This window comes from Ammospiza nelsoni, chromosome 24 (genome assembly GCF_027579445.1).
Source record: "Ammospiza nelsoni isolate bAmmNel1 chromosome 24, bAmmNel1.pri, whole genome shotgun sequence".
Taxonomy (NCBI): Eukaryota; Metazoa; Chordata; class Aves; order Passeriformes; family Passerellidae; genus Ammospiza; species Ammospiza nelsoni.
This window is the reverse complement of record NC_080656.1, coordinates 6,900,144-6,921,529: the sequence shown is the minus strand read 5'-3', so window position 1 is coordinate 6,921,529 and position 21,386 is coordinate 6,900,144. Positions and strand designations below refer to the sequence as shown.

Sequence of the window (21,386 nt, the reverse complement as noted above, 5' to 3'; positions counted from 1 at the left end):
GAGGGAACATTCCCAAGGAACACACAGACACAGCCTCCACACCCCTCCTCAGCTTGCTCCTCTCAGTTAAAGGCTTCTGCTCTTTCTAAGAGTTGTTCTCTTTCACTTTTTTGTTTTAAATTAATTTCCTGAATGTTCGTTTCTCATTTTTGTTTCTCAAATCTGAACTAGCGCTACACCTTCCACATCCAAACTATGTTGAAGCTTTTATTATTTCAATACTATGACAAAAAACACGGTTCACACTAAAATAGTCACGCACCCACAGTGCACAAGCTTGCAGATCTAAAGTAGAATTAAAAAAAAAAAAAAGAAAATAAAAGGGAAAATAAAATAAAAATTAAAAAAAAAAAAAAAAAAGGAAATAATACCCAAAACCCCAACAGGAGGAACATCTCTATACAATGGGCTGGTCTCTCCCTACACTCCTCTGCCTTCCTTCTGCTCAAAGCTCCTTTTCACCCCCAAATCTCAGTGTTGCTTCACGATTCCTGGTAATAAATCCCATTAATCAGCTCTCCCACCCCAAATCTCAGTGTTGCTCCACAGTTCCTGATAACAAACCCCATTGATCAGCTCCCCCATCCATAATTTGATTTTTCAGGTGCTGCCTCAGCCCTTGCCCAGGGATGGTCCTGGCACAGAATTCCAGCCCCTGCTCCTGATTCCAGCTGGGTCCTGCTGGAGCTGGAGCTGCAGAAGGGTCTGGGGTCTGCCCAGCACCTGTGGGGAAAAGATCTTTGCTTTTGGGTTTTAGTTCTAGGGTCAGAGGACACGGTATTTACTGAAACTGGAATTGACTGAAATGGGGATTTTCTGAAATTGGTGTTTACTGAAATTGGGAATTACTGAAATTGGTATTTTCTGAAATTGGTGTTTACTGAAATTGGGATTTTCTGAAATTGGTGTTTACTGAAATTGTTATTTACTGAAATTGGGATTTTCTGAAATTGGTGTTTACTGAAATTGGGATTTTCTGAAATTGGTATTTTCTGAAATTGGTGTTTACTGAAATTGGGATTTTCTGAAATTGGTGTTTACTGAAATTGTTATTTACTGAAATTGGTATTTTCTGAAATTGGTGTTTACTGTTTACTTCTTTGCGATTTTCTGAAATGGAGATCTTCTGAAATTGTTATTTACCAAAACTGGCATTTTCTGAAATTGCTATTTTCTGAAACCGGAATTTGCTGAAACTGGAACTGACTGAAATTGGGATTTTCTGCAACTGGAATTTTCTGCCCTGATCAGGAGGGATCGATTTGGTCACACACCTGAGCCCAGACCAGCCCACGCTGCCCAACCTCCCTTGTGCCCCTCGGAGCTGCGGGAGGGCTCTGTGAAGGAAAGGGGAGAATGTCCTAAAAAAGCAGAGATGAGATTTCTCTTATGCAGTCAGGCCCAGGTCCAGCGAGGGACTTCAAACTAAATTTAAGCACAGAAAGGATTTTCCCCAGCAACTCCCTGAGCCCACGCAGATCTGGGGATTGCTGGCTAAAGCCCTTGACTGGTGGCAAGAGGTTTGAACACCCCCACCCCCCAAAAAAACCCCAAACCAAACCCCAGCATTGCTTTTCTTCTTACTCCAGTAAGAAATAATAATAATAATAATAACAATAATAATAATAATAACAATAATTAAGAAAAGAGAAAAAAAAGGGGAAACGACTACTGTAAACATCCATGGTTGAAAATGTCTCCCTTTGCAAAGCAAGCATGCTGCTACCCTAGTGTCTACAGGACTGGATTGACTGAAAAACCAAAAAAAAAAAATAAAAGGAAAAAAAAAAAAAAGGCAGCTATTTTACACATCCATTTCAACACAACAGAAGTTAAAAAAATATCTGTCAATTGTAAACACTGGAAAGAACCAAAGTTGGCCAAAACAAACAAAAAAAAAAAAAAACTGAACGTAAAATTGGAAAAGAAATGTAGAGTCTGAATACTGCAAATTGAAATACATCCCCCAAAGCTGCAATTTTGGCATTCTTCCTAAAAAATAGATAATAATAATAATAATAAACCCCAAATAAAGGTCTAACGTGGCGAGCAGGATTCAGTCACAAAGAGCTCGAGACACTTTGCATACTGACCAGATACAAGGTGAACAGAAATTATAACTTATTTATGAGGCTTTACATATTTCAAACTCGACTGAAAAGTATAAAAATAAATTGTGGACTTTGTTCTTTAAGCACCAGCTGTGCCCAGCAGCACAGTGGTTATCTCTGCTATACTAACAAAGGAAACAACAGGGTCTCTTTTCTTTTTTTTTTTTGTCTTTTTTGTGGGTTTTTTTGTGTCTAGGACTACTTGATTTTTAGCTTCCCAACCACACTGCAACCAGCATTGCAATGTTTGCCTGTTTGAATACACACAGGGCCAGCTGAGCCCTGATTTGGTGATGGGTTTAACCCTGTTTTTAACATGTTTTACTTTTTAAAAGCAAGTGCACAACGAATAGAACCTTTCTAGAAATCTCAAAGAAAGCAAAAAATAGAAATCAAAATTAAAAAAAAAAAAGAGAAGAAGAGAAAAAAATAAAAAAAGAAAAGGAAAAAAAGAGACATTCCCTCCCTCCCCCCATTTATGCATTTTTCTGGTTGGTTTGTTTGTCTTTCTTTTTTAAAAAAAGGCAACAGACACTAGAGGAATGAGATGGGTGTGTGGGTTGTGATTTCAATGCTCGGGTGAAGGTTTCTGCCGTCCCCTCTGGTGCTGATCATGCTTTGCTCTCGCTCTCCTTTGTTTGTGTGGCTTCGTTGGGCGCCGTCTTCGCCTCCGCCGCGGGGCTCTTCCTGTCCTGCACGGCGCCCTTGTCCTCTGCTGGCATTTTCCTGGGGAGAAGCACCACAAGGACAGGCTTTAGGGCACAGAAACACAGCTGGGCTGAGCTACCACGGCACAGGGAGCACATCCCTCCATGGGAAATGGGAGAGCATTTCCTGATGCAGGGGGGTAAGGGGAGCCCAGCTCAGCTCCCCACCCTGCTTCATTCGGGTCTAGGTTAACGTTTTCTGGCTTGCCCTGCTCTGCTGCAGGGGTGCAGAATGAGCAGCAAGGAAAGCTCCCCCAGCTGCAGGATTTGACCTCAGCACCCCAAGTCCCTGACAATTCAGCAGCAAGGAGAGCTCCCCCAGCTGCAGAAGGATTTGGCTTCAGCACCCCAAGCTAAAGCCAAATTGTCAGCTTGCTCCTCTCAGTTAAAGGCTTCTGCTCTTTCTAAGAGCTGTTCTCTGTCTCTTTTTGTTTTAAATCAACTCCTGAATATTTATTTCTCATTTTTGTTTCTCAAATCTGAACTAGCACTACACCTTCCACATCCAAACTATGTTGAAGCTTTTGTTATTTCAATACTATGACAAAAAACACGGTTCACACTAAAATAGCCACGAAATTCAGCAGCAAGGAAAGCTCCCCCAGCTGCAAAAGGATTTGGCCTTAGCACCCCAAATTGGCATTCACCGGAATTGAGATTTTCTGAAATGGAGACCTTCTGAAATTGGTATTTACCAAAACTGGTGTTTTCCAAAACTGGAATTTGCTGGAACAATCTGGAATTTGCTGACAATTCAGCAGCAATCCCACTTTTTGTGTTGCTGTGGGAAGCCATTCCTGAAACCCCTGTGATGCTGGAGAAAGGGGAACACAGAGGACAGGAATTCTGCCACAGACTTCTCCACCCTCAGAGGTGACAACTGCCAGCCCAGCCAGGTCCAACATCTGCAGCACAGCTGGGACCCCCAGCCCCAGGTGTGGTTTTCTCTCCCCTGCCCAGCTCAGGGCGCTCCCATCTCAGCCAGGCTCACACTGCCCAGCTTGGGGACAGCTCCAGAGCCCCCAGGGCTGCCAGCCCTGCCCAGGGCACTGCTGCTGCCCAGCCTGACCCTGAGCGAGCCCTGAGGCTCCTCTGACCTGCAGGAGATGGCATCACTGACCTGCAGAACCTCAGCACTCTGAGGAGAGCTCTTTACACCAAACTCAACTATTTCTGCTCTTCCTTACCAAACGATAGCCCAGGACAGACAAAGCTGCCCAAGAGCCTGAGGAACAACAACAATTAATTTATCTCTGCTCAATTCCCAGCTCCCTGTCCCTGCCTCCCTGGCACAGCCTCTCCTGCTCTCCTCTGGCACCTTCCAAGCCAAGGTGGGCTCTCAGGTGAGTTGGTTGGCTAAGGGAACAGTGAGATCAGTCAAGAGAACACCCAACAGAGGACACAGCACGAGCACCAGGGCACGAGGGACACAGCACACAACCAAGACAAGAGTAAAGGCGGCCGTACTCGGTCTTTGCGGGGGCAGAGCTGTCTGCGGCGGCAGCAGCAGCCTCGGGGGCTTGCCCACCAGCCCCGCCGGCAGCAGGAGGAGAAGCAGTGCCAAGAGCTGCAAAAACATCCTTGGCAAGGTCAATGTCTGGTGGCTTGAAGGTCCCTTCGTCCATTTTAAAGTCCCCGTTCTGCGAGGGGTTGGCGGCGCTGCCCGCGGCCGCCTCGCTCTTCGCGCCGCTCGGGTTCTTGGGGGTCTCCGCCGGGCTCTTCACTGAGCTGGGCTGCACGGGCTCCTTCTCGGGGCTCTTGGCCACCTCCTGCTTGGCCTCGTTGGGAGCTGCGGGGCCCGTGAGGCCGGGGGTGCCCGCCTTGCTCGCGGCCGGGGCGGCGTCGGCGGCGCTGGGGCTGAGCACGGCCTGCCCCGGCAGGACACTTGAGGATAAATTACTGGCGGCCGGAGCAGAGCTGGGGGTGTCGCTGAGATCCACCAGAGGGGCCACTTTGGGGGTGGAGGAGGGCGTCGGTGACGCCGCCGAGGCGGCGGCCGTGCCCTTGGCCGGGGTGGCCTGGCCGGGAGCCGCGGCGGCATCGGGAGCCCCCGCGGGCGGCGGGGCAGCGCTGGAGGTCAGCGTGGTGCTCTCGCTCGTGGGGCTGTTCTGGGCAGTGGCAAAGGTTTCAGTGATAGTGTCAGAGTTAGTGGTGCCCGTGGTGACAGAAGGCAGCATGTCCTCCACGGTGGCCGCGGTGTCGGCGGGGTGCCTGCGAGGGGGACACGGGGACGAGAGAGAGAGAGAGAGAGGGAGAGGGAAAGAGAGAGAGAGAGAGAGACAATGAAGGCCTGAAACGACAGCAGGGAGAGGGGCAGAGAGGGAGAGAGGACAGCACACACATGTGACAGGAGGGGGACTCGGGAGCAGAGACGTGCAGAGGTCAGACATGCAAAGGGAGCGAGGCTGGGATGGCTCAGGATCATCAGGAAGAGAAAAAAGCCAAGAGGACGTGACCTGCAGGGATGGTTTGTTCTCGTGGAGTGCTTGGGATCCTGTCAGCTTGCAGAGACTCTCCTCACCTAAAACTCTCCTCTCAGCCTGTCCTGAGCTCTCCAGGCAGCTCTGCCACCCCCTGAGCCTGCAGCCCTGTGCCACCAACACAACACAGTCCCTGCATGGGACCCTGGGTCCAGCCCCACACCTCGTCCTGTCCTGCTGCTGCAGGTTTGTCTGAAGTCCCCATAAACCCAAACTCCGTCCTCACACACGAATGCAGACTCAGCTCCCAGCTCTCTCAGGATGCTCAGCCCTGCTGTGACTCCACATCCATGCCCAGCTCCTGGGGAGGATCTCTCCCCACGGGTTCAGGCTCTCACCCAGCACTGCTGGGGCAGGTTTTGCTCTGGATCCTTTGCAGATCCTGGACAGTGCTGGATCTCCACACGGGACAGAGCCTTCCAGCAAACACTGCTTCCTTCCCTTCCCTTGCAGTGCTGGGAACAGCAACCACTGCGGCTTGACAGGAGGCGCTTCTTCACTGGCATGTGGAGATTTTACCTTTCTTCCTCTCCTGCTGCCCTAACTGCTGCTGCTGAGGGGCTGGGGCAGCTGGGGGCAGTGCAGCGCCCCTGTGCTAGGGCTGCCTAAGGCCACATACTCTGGCTCTGTCAGCGGGGTGGTCTCGTTGGGCTCCGTGTGCTTCCCCCCGTCGTGGTTGGGGGTCCTCTCCTCCTCCGTGCGCACCTCCACGATGGGCTCCTTGGACTCGTCCTTCCTGCAACGAGGGAACGGCAAGGGGAGTGATGGCTGCTCCTGCAGGGACAGCCACGCATGGACACGGCCACGGCCAGACACAGCCAGACACAGCCACAGGCACCATGGCCACAGCCAGGCACAGCCATGGCCAGACGCAGCCACAGACCAAGCTGGGAATGCTCCTGGGGTCACTGATCCTTCAGCACCCAGCATGGAGCTCCACTGGTGTCCAGCACTGGGATGTCCAGAACTGGGGTGTCCAGCACTGGGATGTTCAGAACTGGGATGACTGGAATGTCTGGGATGTCCAGCACTGGTATGACTGGGATGTCCAGTTCTGGGGTGTCCAACACTGGTGTAATCAGCACTGGGATGACTGGAATGACTGGGATGTCCAGAACTGGGATGTCCAGCACTGGAATGTCCAGCACTGGGGTGTCCAGAACTGGGAGTCCAGAACTGGGATGACTGGGATGTCCAGCACTGGAATGTCCAGAATTGGAATGACTGGGATGACTGGGATGTCCAGCACTGAGATGACTGGGATGTCTGGCACTGGGATGTCCAGCACTGAGGCCACCTATTTGATGGCTACCAACAGGAACCAGACAAAACCCCAGAGGAACAGCTCCAAACCCACCTTCCTGCCAGCCCCAACAGAGCACCAGCCCCTTCCCCACAGAGCCGAGGGTCCCCTCCCTGAGGCAGCTCCTTTGCTGCCCCTGGGGCTCAGAGGGGGTCCTGGGGGCACACAGGGGAGGGTTTTGGGACACAAAAGGAGGTTCTGGGGTCAGTACTCACGAGAAGGCCGCCTTGCCCTCCTCCATGTCCTTGCCCTTGGCCCCCGGGCCGGACTTGCCGCACATGTTGACGGCGATGCACATGAGCAGCCCACACTTGTTCAGGAAGTAGCAGGTGACATCCACGGCCACCAGCAGCGCCACAAACACCACCACGAGGATGCCAATGATGGCAGCAGTGCCCAGGCCCGAGGCAGGGCTGGTGCTGGCTTCAGACACCGAGGGAGAGAACAAGAGAAGGCGTTCGGGTTAAAATCTGGGGTTTCGGGGCTCACACTTGGCTGCACTAAGTTGCTTTTTTAGAATTCCACCCCCTGTACCAGCCATGTAATAACCAGGGCTTCATCCCACAGAGAGTCTGCCCGAAAGGATGGCACTGATGGGGCCTCTCCCATCCCTGATGGGATGAAGCCTGGGAAGCAAAGAGCACAATCCCTGCTCTACACACAAGACAGGGCTCCTGCTTCCCTCCTCCTCCTCCTCAGGAGGAAGGTCCAGAGTGGCCCTGGCCCTGCCCAAGGAGCAGGGAAAGCAAAGGCCAGGCTCTGCAGCAGGGTTTTCCTGGTGGGGCACAAATCACTGGGGGATGCTCAGGGCCGACAAGCTCCTGAGAAGGTAAAACTCAATCAAAGCCCTCCCTGGAGCTCAGGAGCTCTCCAGAACCTGCTCATGGCTCCCCAGCCTCTCACCAGCCCAGCCCCTGGAGCCCCAAACCCTTGGGAGCTTTGCTCTGCAGAACCCCAGCAGAGCCCCTTGATCCCCTTAGCCCCATTTATGTTGAATTTCACAGGTGAGAAGACCCTTCCCAGGGCTTGGAGAGAGCCACAGCCCCTGCCATGCATTTCTTTGGTTCAAAACAGGAGGCAGAGAGGTGTTGTTTCATTTGGTGACCCCGAGATGGATCGAGGGATGCAGATTCCAGCAGGAAAAGTGCAGAAAAGCCACAGTGAGGCACCTGAGGGATCACAAGCCCAGCCCCTGGTGACAGAACACGGTCCCACAGGCAGCAAGCTGCAGGATGACATGGTGACAGGGACCCACCACACCCTGCAGGGAGTGAGGAGGGCAGGGATTTTGGGATTTTCCCCTTTGGGGGTGCCCAGGATCCCTGCAGGGATGATTCCATAATTCAGCTGAGCTGTGTCACCCTCCCATCCACGCCCTGTGTGGGCCAAGGGGCCCATCCAGGATCAGCCTCCCCTGGGTGCCCCAGAGCTGCAATTCCCCCCTTGTGGACAATTCCACTCACGCCACAGCGCTGCTCCTTGCCTCCTCTCCCCTCCCCAGCTTTTCCAGGAGCTGTGACCCCCAAATTCCTGCCCTGACAGGAGCCCCTGTGCTCCCCCAGAGCCTTGGGCAGGCACCAAAGCCCCCCAAACCCCCAGCCCTGCTGCCCTAAGCCAGGAGGAAGAGGAGGATGGAGCTGGGGAAGCAGGGCAGGCCTGCAGGGGAATGTCCCTGTTCTTGTGCTATTCTGGGATTTTACACCTCGAGCCAAGGAAACTGGGCCAAGGTAATTGCCTGCAATTTGGGTTTCTGGGCTGCTAAGGGAGCCCTGCAATTTGCAGGAACTTTCCAACCTTTACCATTAGCTGTGGTTTCAGAAATCCCAACTCGTGGCATGAATTGAAATTCCAAACTTTCCAGGGACTGGCATAAGGGAACATAATATAAAAATCCTCCACAGCCTCATGGACTTGGGAGGCTCTTGGTGCTTTTCATTTTCCTTGTAAAGGGATTTTGCTGCTCCTACAAAATGACGGAATCATAGAGGAGATTACTCTTTTCACAGACTGTCCCATCTGATTAAATTAAATTGATCTCCAAATACTTCCTGGAGCCATTCCCTCCATCCTGTAGCTGGATTTATGTTGTATTTATGAAACTGATATTTAGACATCCCTAAAGGGTTTGCTGGGGCCTAAAACAACTCTGTGTACAAAATAAATGTATAAGTAAATTAAGAAATAAATGTATAAATAAATAATGTATAAATAAATGTATAAATAAATAAAGACATGTATAAATAATGTGGAGCAGCTACTCACACTGTGTGTGTGAAATAAATGTAATAAATTGATGTTGGACATTTCTGACCTGATCCACATTTAGCCCTTCCATTAATCCCCTTCTGCCATTCTCAGGACATGGAGGAATAACATTTCCACCAGTTAAACAAGGAAACACAAACCATTAAAGAACTTCTGGAGTCCTTAATTCTAAAGAAGTGAAGAATTTATTAATTACAAATTATGTTTTCCAATGGAAAATGAGCTTCCTGCGAGACTGGCTTTTCTAACCCCCCTCATTTCACAGTGCACAGGAAAACCACGCAGCAGTTTCAATTTCTGCCCAGAACCTGCCCTGACAGAGAGAGCTCAGCTGTGTCCCCCTGGGCTGGGGGGTCACTACACAATGTCAGACACAAACAGGGCGGGGAGAGGCAGTGGGACTGCAGGCACGGCCAAGGCCCTACAGGATTTGGCAAAAGGAAGAAGGAGGAGGGACAAACCAAACAAAAATCCTCTCTGTAGCCAGCAGCGCATCCCAGGAGAACAGCTCTTTGTTCCCTTTGCAGGGGGATTTTCAGGGCTGTTCCCCCAGCCCACCCTGGGGACAAGGACCCTGCTCTCCGGGGACAGAAATCCACATCCAAACCCAGTGAGTGAGCTCCCAGAGCCTGGGGACGAGGATTCTGCTCTCCAGGGACAGAAATCCACATCCAAACCCTGTGAGTGAGCTCCCAGAGCCTGGGGGGCTGGCCTGGGGATTTGGGGATGGGGATTTGGGATTTCCCAGAGCTGCCCTGGATTCCTGTGCATTCCATCAGAGCTCTGCTCCTTCCTGCTCTGGGAATCCCATCCCAGCCCCTCTCCACCTTCACAAGGAACAATTCCTTCCCAAAACCCCACCTAGCCCTGTCCTTCATCAGTCTGAAGCCATTCCCCCCTTCCTGTCCCTCCATCCCATGGAAATAATCCCTCTCCCTTTTTCTTCCAGCTCCTCCAGGTCCTGCAAGGGGCACTGAGGTCACCCCAGAGCTTCTCCTCTGCAGGCTGAACACAGGGTGACACCAAAATCCTTTCCTGGATAAACCACACCCTGCCCCAAAACACAGGGTGACACCAAAATCCTTTCCTGGATAAACCACACCCTGCCCCAAGTGCCCACCCCATCCCAGCAGAGCCAGGAGAAGCTGTTTTTAAAACCTTTTAGGTAAAACCTTCTTTTTATCCCCCAGAACCCTGGAGGTGCAGGCACCTGCAGCTGCTCCTGGTGAGCAGGACATTCCCAAACCTTCCTGCCCACAAAAACAGCCAAACGGTGCTCTGAGAAACAGCTCTGGGAATGTGGAGGGGCTGCAGCAAACTGGGAATCCTGCAGGGCTCTGCAGCCCCTCACACACACAGGAACTGCAGGCAGGAAAATCCCAGTGCTTGAGCATCCTCTGCTTCCACATCTGAGCCTCTGCCTCCTCTGTGGCTCTTCCAAAAACTCTATTTAAATTTCACTTTACTCACACCAAGGGCCTGACAGATCTCTGGTACCTGGCATGCTCCAAATCTGCACAGATCAGTGCTGAAACCCCAGTTCTGCTCCTCATTTTATCCAACAGAAAGAAGCACTTTCTGTCTGTAATCCATGCTGCCTGGGCTCCTGGCTGCTGTGGCGTTTGGGATTCATTTCAGCCACACTAAAGGTGCCACAGAGAATCCTGAGCCCTTCCCAGGGACAGAACCCCCCACAGGTGCGGCTCTCTCTCCACACCAACCTCACAAAGTTACAGAGATCATTTTAATAGCTGTGATTTTGGTGAGAAACATCTCCGCCTCTGTGGATTAGGGGGAAACCCACAAAAAGCTGATTTCAGACCTACAATGAGCTCAATTAATGCAGTTAGAGGGCAAATCACACCAGTTCTTAGTATCAGGATTATTTTGCTGCACTTCAGCAAACTCCAAAGCTCTAACAAAGAGTCTACACTCTACAGCACTGGAAATGAGGGGGTTTGGAATAAAAAATAAACCTACAGGCTTCTGTGTGTGACACCTGCATCAAGTTTGCATTTCCAATCCAGACAGGAAAGTTCCAACACAGCAGAGCAGAGAAGGCAGAGCCAGACACGAGTGAGGGCAGGATTCTGTCAGGAGATGAACCCCACCCAGCTGAGAGGCTTTGAGACATTCTGGTTTTAGGAGAACCCTGATTTTAGGACAGCATCAGATGGGATGGATCTCCCATCCCAATGGACTTCATATCCCAATGGATTTCCTGTTCCAATGGATCTCCTATCCCAATGGAATTCATATCCCAGTGGAGTTCATATCCCAAATTTCCTATCCCAATGGATTTCCTATCCCAATGGATTTCATATCTCAAATTTCCTATCCCAATGGATTTCCTGTTCCAATGGATTTCCTATCCCATTGAACTTCATATCCCAATGGATTTTCTGTTCCAATGAATTCCTGCCACAATGGATTCCATATCCCAACAGATTTCCTGTTCCAATGGATTTCATATCCCAAATTTTCTGTTCCAATGGATTTCCTATCCCAATGGATTTCCTATCCATGGATTTCCTATATCAATGGATTTCCTGTTCCAATTGATTCCACATCCTAATGGATTTCCTGCTCCAATGGAATTCCTGTTCCAAAGGATTTCCTATCCCAAAAAGATTTCCTATCCCAATGAATATCATACCCCAATGGATTTCCCATCCCAACGGATTTCCCAAAAATTCATTAGGGTTGTTGTGTCAAGTTTTTTGGGGTTTTTTTGGGGGGTAGGGTTGTTTTTTATTATGGGTGGGGAATTCTGTTTTTTTTTTTCAAAGAAGCAATGCAAAAATCATCTGAATTTTGTCCAAGGGGATTCCCAGTATTTGATACCAAAGATGGCTCTGCTGCACCAGTTCAGCCCAGGGACTGATGCTGCCACACCCACAGCTAGCCAGGAAGATGATTAAGGATCAGTAATTACAACTCTGCTGCTCAGCTCACTCCATCCCAGCCAAGATTTCCTGTCAGGACAGCAAGGAAAGGGATCTGTGATAGCACAGCTCTGGAAATCCACTGGCACTGGGTGTGCCCATGGGCTGGGGGTGCCCAGCCCCACCCTGCACACCAGGGACGGACAAGGAGGAGGAGGAGGAGGAGGAAGAGCAGCAGTGGGATCCCAGCAGATGTTTATGGTCAGAGCAGCACGGCAGGAAAACCTTCCAGACATTTGGATCCACATGCAAAAGCCCCCAGAGACATGTGGGCAATCAGCAGGATGGCCTCTGACAAATCTTCTCTTTCTTTTTACAGTCTGTGGGTTTGTGGATGGGGCCTCCTTTTGCACAAGATCAGCACCAGATGTGCAGAGAAATCAGTAAAAAGCAGGATCTTAAAGGCTTTCAACATTGCACCTTCCTTTGATGAAAACAGCAAGCAAACAGCACAAAACAAAATCTTTCTTTACATCCATTTAAAAGGGCAAATTCATTACAAGTAACAAAAAAAAGTTAAAGAGAAAAAAACTTGGCTTAAACCTTTTTTCCTTGTTACAAAATACTGACTCTTTCAAATTAAACATTTTTTTTTAAGTTCTGTGTTTCTTTTTTTGTTTGTTTTTCTCTGAACTGACACGATCCTCTGAAGCAAAGTTATCTCCTTCCACACCTTGGTGGGACCCAGGCCTTCCCAAGCAAATATTGCTTTATTCGACTCTTTTTTTTTGTTTTTGAAAGTTTCTAACAGAGCAAAAGCAGAGTCACTGCAGAGAGAAGCAATGAGACAAAGGAGGACGACGCTGATGGACTTCCCAAGGTCGCTGCAGGTGCCAGACAATGGTTCCCAGGAGGGGGGATATGGTTGTTTGAAAAACAAATTTGGTGCATGTGGCAAGCGTGGATGTTCCCCGTGAGATCCAAGGTGACCATGGATGACAGACATAGGAAAGGAGTTGGGGGAAAAGGGAGAGGGGAGGGAAAGGAAGGAGGAGAGGAAGAAAAAAAGAAAGAAAGAGAGAGAAAGAGAGAGAGAGAGAGAAAGAGAGAGAGAAATAGATAAAAAAAATTAGGTCATAAATACAGAAAACATAAGAATCAAAGGTTTAATTTAATCTCGTAAATTAAAATGGCTCAGGGTTCAAGGAGCAGCACATTCAGCACAAAAGGGGCAGAAGCTCAGCAAAGCCCAAAGCTGCAGAGCAGGGTCCAAGGCAGGGCGGGGAGGGTGGGGAGTGCAGGCAAATGAGATTCAAATGAGATTAAAATGAAGGGACAGAAGGGGCTCAGCGAGACACAGGGAGATGGTGTCTGGAGCCTGAGAGCACAGCGCTGCCTTCAGCAGGCAAAAAAGGAAAACAAGAAAAGCTTTGGTGCAGCAGAGAATCCACCTGCCTGTCCAAGCCCTGCCCCAAAGCCTGGATAACACATCCACTTTATCCTGAGGGAGCACCAAGGTCTCAGGAATCTCTGACTCTGCCATTCAGCCTCCCAGCTGCTTGGGAACCACTCCAATGCCAATGTGATGATTGTTGTTATTATTGTTATTATTGTTATTATTACTGCAAATAACACCCTTATCCTTCCAGCCACTCAGAGCTCTGCACAGGTGAGGGGAACAAAGGACTGCACACAATAAATGCACATTTTCCTGCAGGGAATCCCTGATTATTGCTGTCAGGCACAGCACAATTCCTGTTACAGCTCTGGCTCTGACTCCTGCACAGCCCATTCTGAGATAAAAACACTGAAATGCCATGGGAAAGGGAAAGGGAAAGGGAAAGGGAAAGGAAAAGGGAAAGGGAAAGGAAAAGGGAAAGGGAACAGGGAAAGGGAAAAGGGAAAGGGAAAGGGAACAGGGAAAGGGAAAAGGAAAAGGGAACAGGGAACAGGGAACAGGGAAAGGGAAAAGGGAAAAGGGAAAAGGGAAAGGGAAAGGGAAAGGGAAAGGGAAAGGGAAAGGGAAAGGGAAAGGGAAAGGGAAAGGGAAAGGGAAAGGGAAAAAGGAAAAGGGAAAAGGGAAAGGGAAAAGGGAAAAGGAAAGGCAAAGGCAAAGGGGAAAGGGAAAAGGGAAAAGGGAAAGGGAAAGGGAAAGGGAAAGAAAAGGAAAAGGACACACAGAGCCTCTTCCTTGGCAATGAAACCTGTGGGGCTGCACAGCAGAGGAAAAACCAACCTGTCCCTGGAAATATCCTCATCAGAATCTCAGTCTGGGCACCAGGGAACACCTTGGGAGCCCAAGGCGACAAAAACCCAGGAGAGAGAGTCACAAAGGCAGCAATAACCAGGCACTGCACAAGGACACAGCCCTTTCTGAGGAGCAGCTGAGGTCCAGCTCCTGGGGCAATCCTGCACACCCAAAATCTGAATTTTCCACCTGCAACATCTGAGAGGCAGGCTCAGCTCCCAGCTCCTCCTGGGCTCCACACCGAGCTAAGCAAGGAGTAACTGCAGAGAGGCCAGGGAACTTTCACCTCTGGTAACAAACTGGCTTTCCCCTGGTTTTTAGAAGGTTCCTGCTCATGTTACACGGATTAAAGGGCTCAGAGGGGGAGCAAGGGTTAGAGCTGCTGCAAATGAGAACCACAGAGTGAGTTAATGAGTTACTGAGGGTCCTTCCACCCAAAACTACACCCTGTCCAAGCACCCCCAGGCTCTCCTTTGGCCCATCTCCCTCCTCCTCACTGCCAGCCCCACTTTCCCCACTTTTTCACCCATTTCTGTGCTCAACAACGTGACCTGCCTCAGCCAAGGGGGCTGCAGCATTCCCACAAGGGCTCAGCTGCTCCCTCCAGCCAGGGAATGGGCTCAGGGGAGCAGGGACTGAGTTCTCAGGGAAAGACTGAAGGAAACTCTCTGCTTTCAAGAGAAAACATGAATGAAATCCCACCAGGATGGGCTGGAGCACCAACCCTGCCTGTGCAGGGCAGCCCTGACTCAGCACGCCTGTCTTTAACCACCACAACTTCAATTTACAGCTACTCCAGCCACCCATCCTCAGGCTTTGGTTGCTTTGTGTGGGTTTCCCCACTGCTTTTTTTAAATGTCCACGTGTAGAAAAGAAATCCTAACTGTCCTTCCAATAGATTGCCACAAAGTGCTCAGTTCCAGTTTCCCAGCTGAGAGCTCTGCTTGGCTTTTGCAGTAATTGTCCTCATCCCTCACTTTATGAGCACACCAATAAGTACACTCTGTTTTAAGAGCTTCCAGCAGCACCCTAAAGCCTTTGAGTTATTTTTTCCTGATGTCCTCCTCAACACTGAACCACTGCTGCTTGAAAATCACTGTCATTTGGTAATTTGAGCTGAAAAATGCTCAGAGAGAGACATTTCACTGCCTTCTCATCCTCATTTGGTAATTTGAACTGAAAACTGCTCAGAGAGAGATCTTTCACTGTAGCCATGATATTTTCTGAAAAACCCTTTCCTTGGGATTTTTCCTCCTGAGAAGCTGAGAGGCCTCAGGAACAAAATGCAAACAATGGTTATCTGCTGCTGTGGAATGCAACAGGTGCATCTGGGATTGGTCTCGTGGGGTTGTTTCTAATTAACAGCCAGTCACAGTCAGCTGGCTCAGACTCTCTGGGACACAAACCTTTGTTATCATTCTTCTTTCTTTTTCTATTCTTAGCCAGCCTTCTGATGAAATCCTTTCTTCTATTCTTTTAGTATAGTTTTAATATAATATATAAAATAAAATAATAAACCAAGCCTTCTGAAACATGGAGTCAGATCCTCATCTCTTCCCTCATCCTCAGACCCCTGTGAACACCATCACATTTCACTGCCTTCCCATCCAAGTGCCAGCAAACTCCTGATGCCTTTACTCCTCCAGAGATGGACTGGGGAAATCTGCCTTGTGCAGAGCATCACCCTGCAGGGCTGAAGGCCCTACTGGGGTTCAAAACACAAATTCCACTTCCCACTCTCAGAAAACTTCTCCTACCCCACACAAGGAGCCACCATTCCCTGGGAGCAGCCAGGCAGGGGTTCCAGTCCCACATACCTGCCACAGGTATGCACGCAGCCACGACCCTCAGCCGCGGGTGGGGGCACCGACCATGAGAGAATGGGCTGGAAGCAAGCGAGCTCTGGGGGTTACTGGGGCACACGGGGGCAGCTCGGTGGCGTTAGGGGGCACAGCAGCAGTACCTGGGATCACCGTGGGCTGCGCCGAGGTGCGGAAGGCGTAGTGGGCAGGCTTGGACTTGCCCTGCTGGTTCTCAGCCACCACGTACACCTCGTAGTCGGCGTTCCAGTCCAGGGATTTCAGCATGACGTGGTCGCTGCCCGACGGCAGCCGGATCTCGGGCTTCCACTCCGAGGAGTGCTTCTGCAGGGAGGGCACAGGGAGCATTAACTCTGTGATCCACAGAAAGCTGATTGTCGAAAATGTGCGTTTTGTCTGACAGGGCATGGTTGTCATAGTCAGAACTGACTCTGACCCACAGAAAACTGACTGTGGAAAATGTGTATTTCATTTGACAGGCCACTGGTGTTACTGACTCTGGGACCCACTGATTCTGACAATCAGAAAGCTGATTGTCAAAGAAGTGTATTTTATTTGACAGAGTGTGGCTGTCATAGTGAGCACTGACTCTGACCCACAGAAAGCTGATTGTCAAAAATGCGTATTTCTGTGACCCACAGATTGTGAAAAATGTGTATTTCTGTGACCCACAGACTGTGAAAAATGCGTATTTTATTTGACAGGGCAGGGCTGTTATAATGAGCACTGACTCTGTAATACACAGAAAGTTGATGGCGAAAAAATGCATAATTTATCTGACAGGGCGTGGCTGTCATAATTAGCATTAACTCTATGCTCTATGGAAGGTTGATTGTGAAAAATGTGTATTTCTGTGACCCACAGAAAGGGAAAAATGTGTCTTTTATTTGACAGGCCACTGCTGTCATTGACTCTATGATCCACAGAAAGCTGATTTTGAAAAAATGCATAATTTATCTGACAGGGTGTGGCTGTCGTAATTAGCATTAACTCTATGATCTACGGAAGGTTGATTGTAAGAAATGTGTATTTTATTTGACATGCCATTGCTGCCGTTGACTCTATGACCCACAGAAGCTTGATTGTGAAGAATGCATATTTTATTTGACAGGGCAGGGCTGTGATCATTAGCTGACTGAGCTATCTCAAGTGTGATATAGATCTCCAAGAGCTTATAAAACCTGGCTCAACCAATTTATCAATTATCTTCTGTTCATTGAGCAGTTTTCTTTATCTCCTCCACAACCAATCCTCCAGGAGATGTCTCCTGTCCATGGCCACTGAGTGTCCCTGCACGACTGATAAAAATGCTTGGCCCCTCCCCTGGGTGGAGCATTGGAGATGCTCCACCCAGGGGGAGGAGCCAAGCATTCCTACCTGGATACAATCTGAGGTTTGGGACACCAGCACAGCCTTTCCACTGGATTCCCAGAGGAACAGCAGCTGCCTTTTCCACTGGATTCCCAGAGGAAGAAGATCTACACCCTTTCTCCAGGATCCCTGCTCCAGCAGAACCAGCCCTGACACTGCAGGAGGGCCGAGCCACAATTCCAATGGGACTGCTGCCAACAGCCTGACCCACAGGGTGTCAGGCTGTGTTCTGACTCTGGCAGTGTTGGTTTAGTTCACTGCATGGTTTATTTTGATTTTATTTTCTTCCCTAATAAAGAACTGTTATTCCTGCTCCTGTATGTTGGCCTGAGAGCCCCCCTTAATTGCAAATTTGGAGGGAAGGGGTTTACATTTTCCATTTCAGGGGAGGCTCCTGCCTTCCTTAGCACACACCTGTCTGTTCAAATCAAGACAATTAAGAAACCCATTGCTTTTATAGACAGGTAGATTTAATTGCTCCTCTAATTCAAACACCATCACTGCTGGCTAATGAAGAGACTACTCTTTGGTAAACAAATCTCTATGGCACATTCCACGTGTTCACAATACCAGGATTCACTGAAACCCTCCAATGCTGTTGGGGGGAGAGGCTGAGATGCCAAAGCAGCCTCTCTCCTGCTCAGAATCCTGTTTTCTGAGACAAAATCCCCTCATCTCCTCCTCTCATTCTGTCCCATCACTAAATTATTTCCAGACAGCAAAAGCTGCAAGTTCTGTTCATTTAAAAGCACTCCTTCACATCTCGGCATGTCAGATTAAACCAGGTGAGTCACAGAGATTCCTCCCTTCAACCCAGCCCTCCCAGGGCCCAGGGAGGCTCAGAGAATCAGGGCTGTGCCACACTTACAGCTTTGTACTTGATCAGGTAGTGCCTGATCGGGGAGCCACCATCGTCCTGCTTGATGACGTTCACCTTGATGGAGTTGCCATCCTCTCCTATGTGACCTTCCAGCTTGGGGGCACTGGGTTCCCCTGCAATTCAGGGCATTCAGGGTTATGTGGGGGAAAAAAAGGCATTATCAAGGAAAAAGTGCTCGTAAAAGATGAGAATACTTCATCATCCTCAGGATGAGCTGACCCAGACACAGAGGACACCGTGTGTCTGAGGTAAATACTTCCCACACCCAAGTGTTTCTTGCATTTGAAACACCAAATTTCCATTTTTGCATGTGCTGGAATGGAGTCAGTGAAAGGGATCCCCCCTCCCCAAGAAAACCCCACAGCAATGAGCAATTCCTGTAAGAGCTGCTGTGGAACACCTGGCACACACCAGGAGGGGCTCTGTGGCTGCTCCTGTGGGTTGGGATGTACAGAGCACAACTGGGAAGGACCCCGTGCCTCTCACACAGACCCAGGTCTGCACTCGGGATTTGTTTGGGGGTTTTAGAGCTGCTGGACAATTTAAATCAGAACCCAGAGCACGTCCCCTCACCCAGCCTGCACTGTGGAACTCCAGGGGATGCTGGAGAGAAATTCAGAGAAACGCCTTGGCTCCTCTAGAATCATTTCTCCTCCCTTTGCTCCTCTAGATTTTCTCCATTTCTAGGAGAAAAAGGCCATCATGTCCCAGACTGCAGAAAATGGAAATGTCCCTTCCTCCTGCAGGGCAGGAGATTTACAGGAGGGATTTACAACCCCAGCCCTGCAACCCACAGCTCCCACACTGCTTTTCCTCCCCAGCTCCTCAATTCCTCCATGCCATGGAGGATCCCAGTCCCACCCTGCAGCTCTGCTAAAAAAGCCAAATACAGGAGGTCTGAGTGCAGATTTGCACCCTGGATTTGTGTCCAGCTCAGGAAGGTTCATCTCCCAACATCCTTCAGAAGGAATCTGAAGCCCTTTCCCCTCCCTCCTGCCTTTCAAAGGAATATGAGCACGGTTTTCTGGTGAAACACCAATGGAAAACTGCAAGGAGCTGATTTAAGATGAATTCCATGCTGCAGCACTGCTCCAAGAAGGGAATCAATCCCACTGCAGGAGTGTGGGACACACATTTGTGTTTAACAACTCCTCTGATGGGTGTAAAGAGGCAGCACTCCTTTTTTTCCAGGCTGTTTTGCTTTTCCAAATCCTCTCCTCTGCCTTTACCCACTGCAGGGCTCCCACACCCCCTGGATGTTCCAGATGTGGATCCCACCCTGGCACAGCTGTCCCAGTGCCCACTGAACAGGAAAAGGTGACACAAGTGTGGTTTAAGGCACAGATAGACAGGAAATCTCCATCCTCACATGGGCACATGGAACACCTCAGTTAAACAAGCAGAGATTTTTTTTTTCCTCCATCCCAAAACATAAACAGCATCACAAAGTCCCTGCTCTTGGCTGTGGGGCTGAGTGGCAGCAGCTGCTCTGCAGTAATTGTCCTGGTTAGTCACCAATTGTCCTGTTAGTCCCCAAACTCACAGGAACCAGAAGGCAAAGCCTGGTTCTGTCACCCTGAGCCCAAAGCAGCCCCCAGGGCAGCCCTGGCCCTGCTCTGGGTGAGCCCTCAGGAGCAGCTGGGCTGAATTCTCTCAGCGTTGGTGAGAGAATTCACCAACAGGGACAGAGCAAGAGCAGCATCTCCTCGCTCCTTCCCCACTCCCCATCTCAGAGCTGATCACTGATTGATCATTAATGAGCACAGAGATCCCCAAGGGCTGAGGGAACACTGCACTTACAGAATCTGACCTTTCCTCTAACACAGCCTGCATTTTGTTCCCAGTGACTGAGCACTGAGACTAACAGGAACATCCTCTGAAAAGATGCTTATTCTTGATTTGAAATGTCAGAGATGCTGCTGTACCTTACACACAGCCATTCCCATGATTAATTACCTGCTCTGCTGAAACTTCTCCTCCTTTTCTTCATTTGAATTATCTCATTTCTAGCTCCTGATTCACCCCTTCCTCCCCAAAAGTTTAAATTCATTTCAGCTTTGAGAAACATTTCTCTTCAAAGAAAAGAACACTCCTAAGTGCTGAAAACCAACAGGTGGAGCAGTGCAAGCCCTGCTAAGGCATAGTTTTCTCTCCAGAAATAAATATTTATTTCATCGATCTCAAGCAGGTGGATGCAATCCAGACACAGGGCTGTAAAACGAAAACTGGGTTAGTGTGTCAAACAGAGGAGGAAGTTTAGTGGGAAAAGTTTAGTCCAGCAGAATCAGCAACCCTATGATGAGTGAAGATGTGAGTAGCTGCAGAGAGAAGGTGGTCAGAGGAGGATTCATGCTCACACATGCACGGGGGCTGCAAGGCACAACAGCATCCAGGGGTGCTCCATGCTCAGCCAGGGCAGGAACCAGCCTGTCCCTCCCTCCTCAGAGCCCTCCCAGCTCTCAAACAGGGGAACCCCTCAGGGACCCCCCTTTGCTGCTGCTGCTGCTTGGCTGGGGAGAGGCAGCAGCTCCACAGAGCCCAGATCTCCTGCTGGATCACCAGATATCTGATCAAATCCTCTCTGTGCAGGACCTTGTGCTCCCAGGGATTGAGGCTGATGCTCAAAGCTCCCCCAGGACACTCAGCGAAGGAGAAGAGCCCCAGGCAGGAGCTGCAGCTGGGACAGGAGCAGAATTTTCTGGGATGCAGGAGAGCCCAGCCCTGCCAGGGGCAGCTCCACAGGAACCCAGGGCCAGTCTGAGCAAGGAGATGAGGGCTTTTCTCCAGGCTCCCAAAGCTGCTGGGGGCAGGGGAGCCGAGGGCAGGGCTCTGAGCCATTGCATTGCCAATTTAATTCTCACCCACTCCCTGCTAAGCCATCAGCACTCTGATCATCCGCTGCTGCAGGGAGCAGGAAATGTCTCCTGGTATCCTCTGAACCCTTTGGTTTCTATTCAGGGCTTCCTTGCCTTAACACTGCTCTGCTGGATGGCAGAAATTCTTGGGTTTATTTTCAGAGGGCGCCACGAGCACCAGGAGTGGTGAAACTTGAGGTGGGGAGAAAAGAGAAAATGAAAAATCTCTGAGGTTAAATCCCTCAGGAGGCAAGGTCCTGCATCCTCCCTGTGCTCAGAGAGCAAACCTGGGGAACTCTGCAGCAGAGGAAGGAGGGAAGGGCTGATTTCTGCAATCTCTGAGCACCACAAAACCAGGGAACAAACACCAGGGAGGTCAAAACCACAGAGAAAGAATAGGCTGGGGTCGGGGTGCACACCAGGGGAGCAAACAGCAGCAGCAGAAATAAGGAACAAAAGCA

General features: G+C 49.9%; 1 protein-coding gene across 11 annotated transcripts in view; it reads right to left on the bottom strand.

Moving 5' to 3' along the window:
* Positions 1-1,865: 1,865 nt before the first annotated feature.
* The window catches only part of NCAM1 (neural cell adhesion molecule 1), an 88,226-nt gene continuing 68,705 nt past the window's right edge, over positions 1,866-21,386 (bottom strand). For 4 of the 11 annotated variants that reach the window (XM_059488278.1, XM_059488279.1, XM_059488280.1 and 1 more), the window contains 6 exons: positions 18,059-18,183; positions 15,963-16,143; positions 6,817-7,024; positions 5,918-6,034; positions 4,286-5,029; positions 1,866-2,837 (listed from right to left, as the gene is read on the bottom strand). In XM_059488278.1, the coding sequence (XP_059344261.1) occupies positions 2,723-2,837; positions 4,286-5,029; positions 5,918-6,034; positions 6,817-7,024; positions 15,963-16,143; positions 18,059-18,183 (1,490 nt within the window). In that variant the 3' untranslated portion in view covers positions 1,866-2,722. Of the gene's footprint in view, positions 2,838-4,285; positions 5,030-5,917; positions 6,035-6,816; positions 7,025-9,032; positions 12,636-15,962; positions 16,144-18,058; positions 18,184-21,386 lie in introns of those variants that run through there. The other 7 variants (XM_059488283.1, XM_059488286.1, XM_059488288.1 and 4 more) reach the window with 3 other exon arrangements.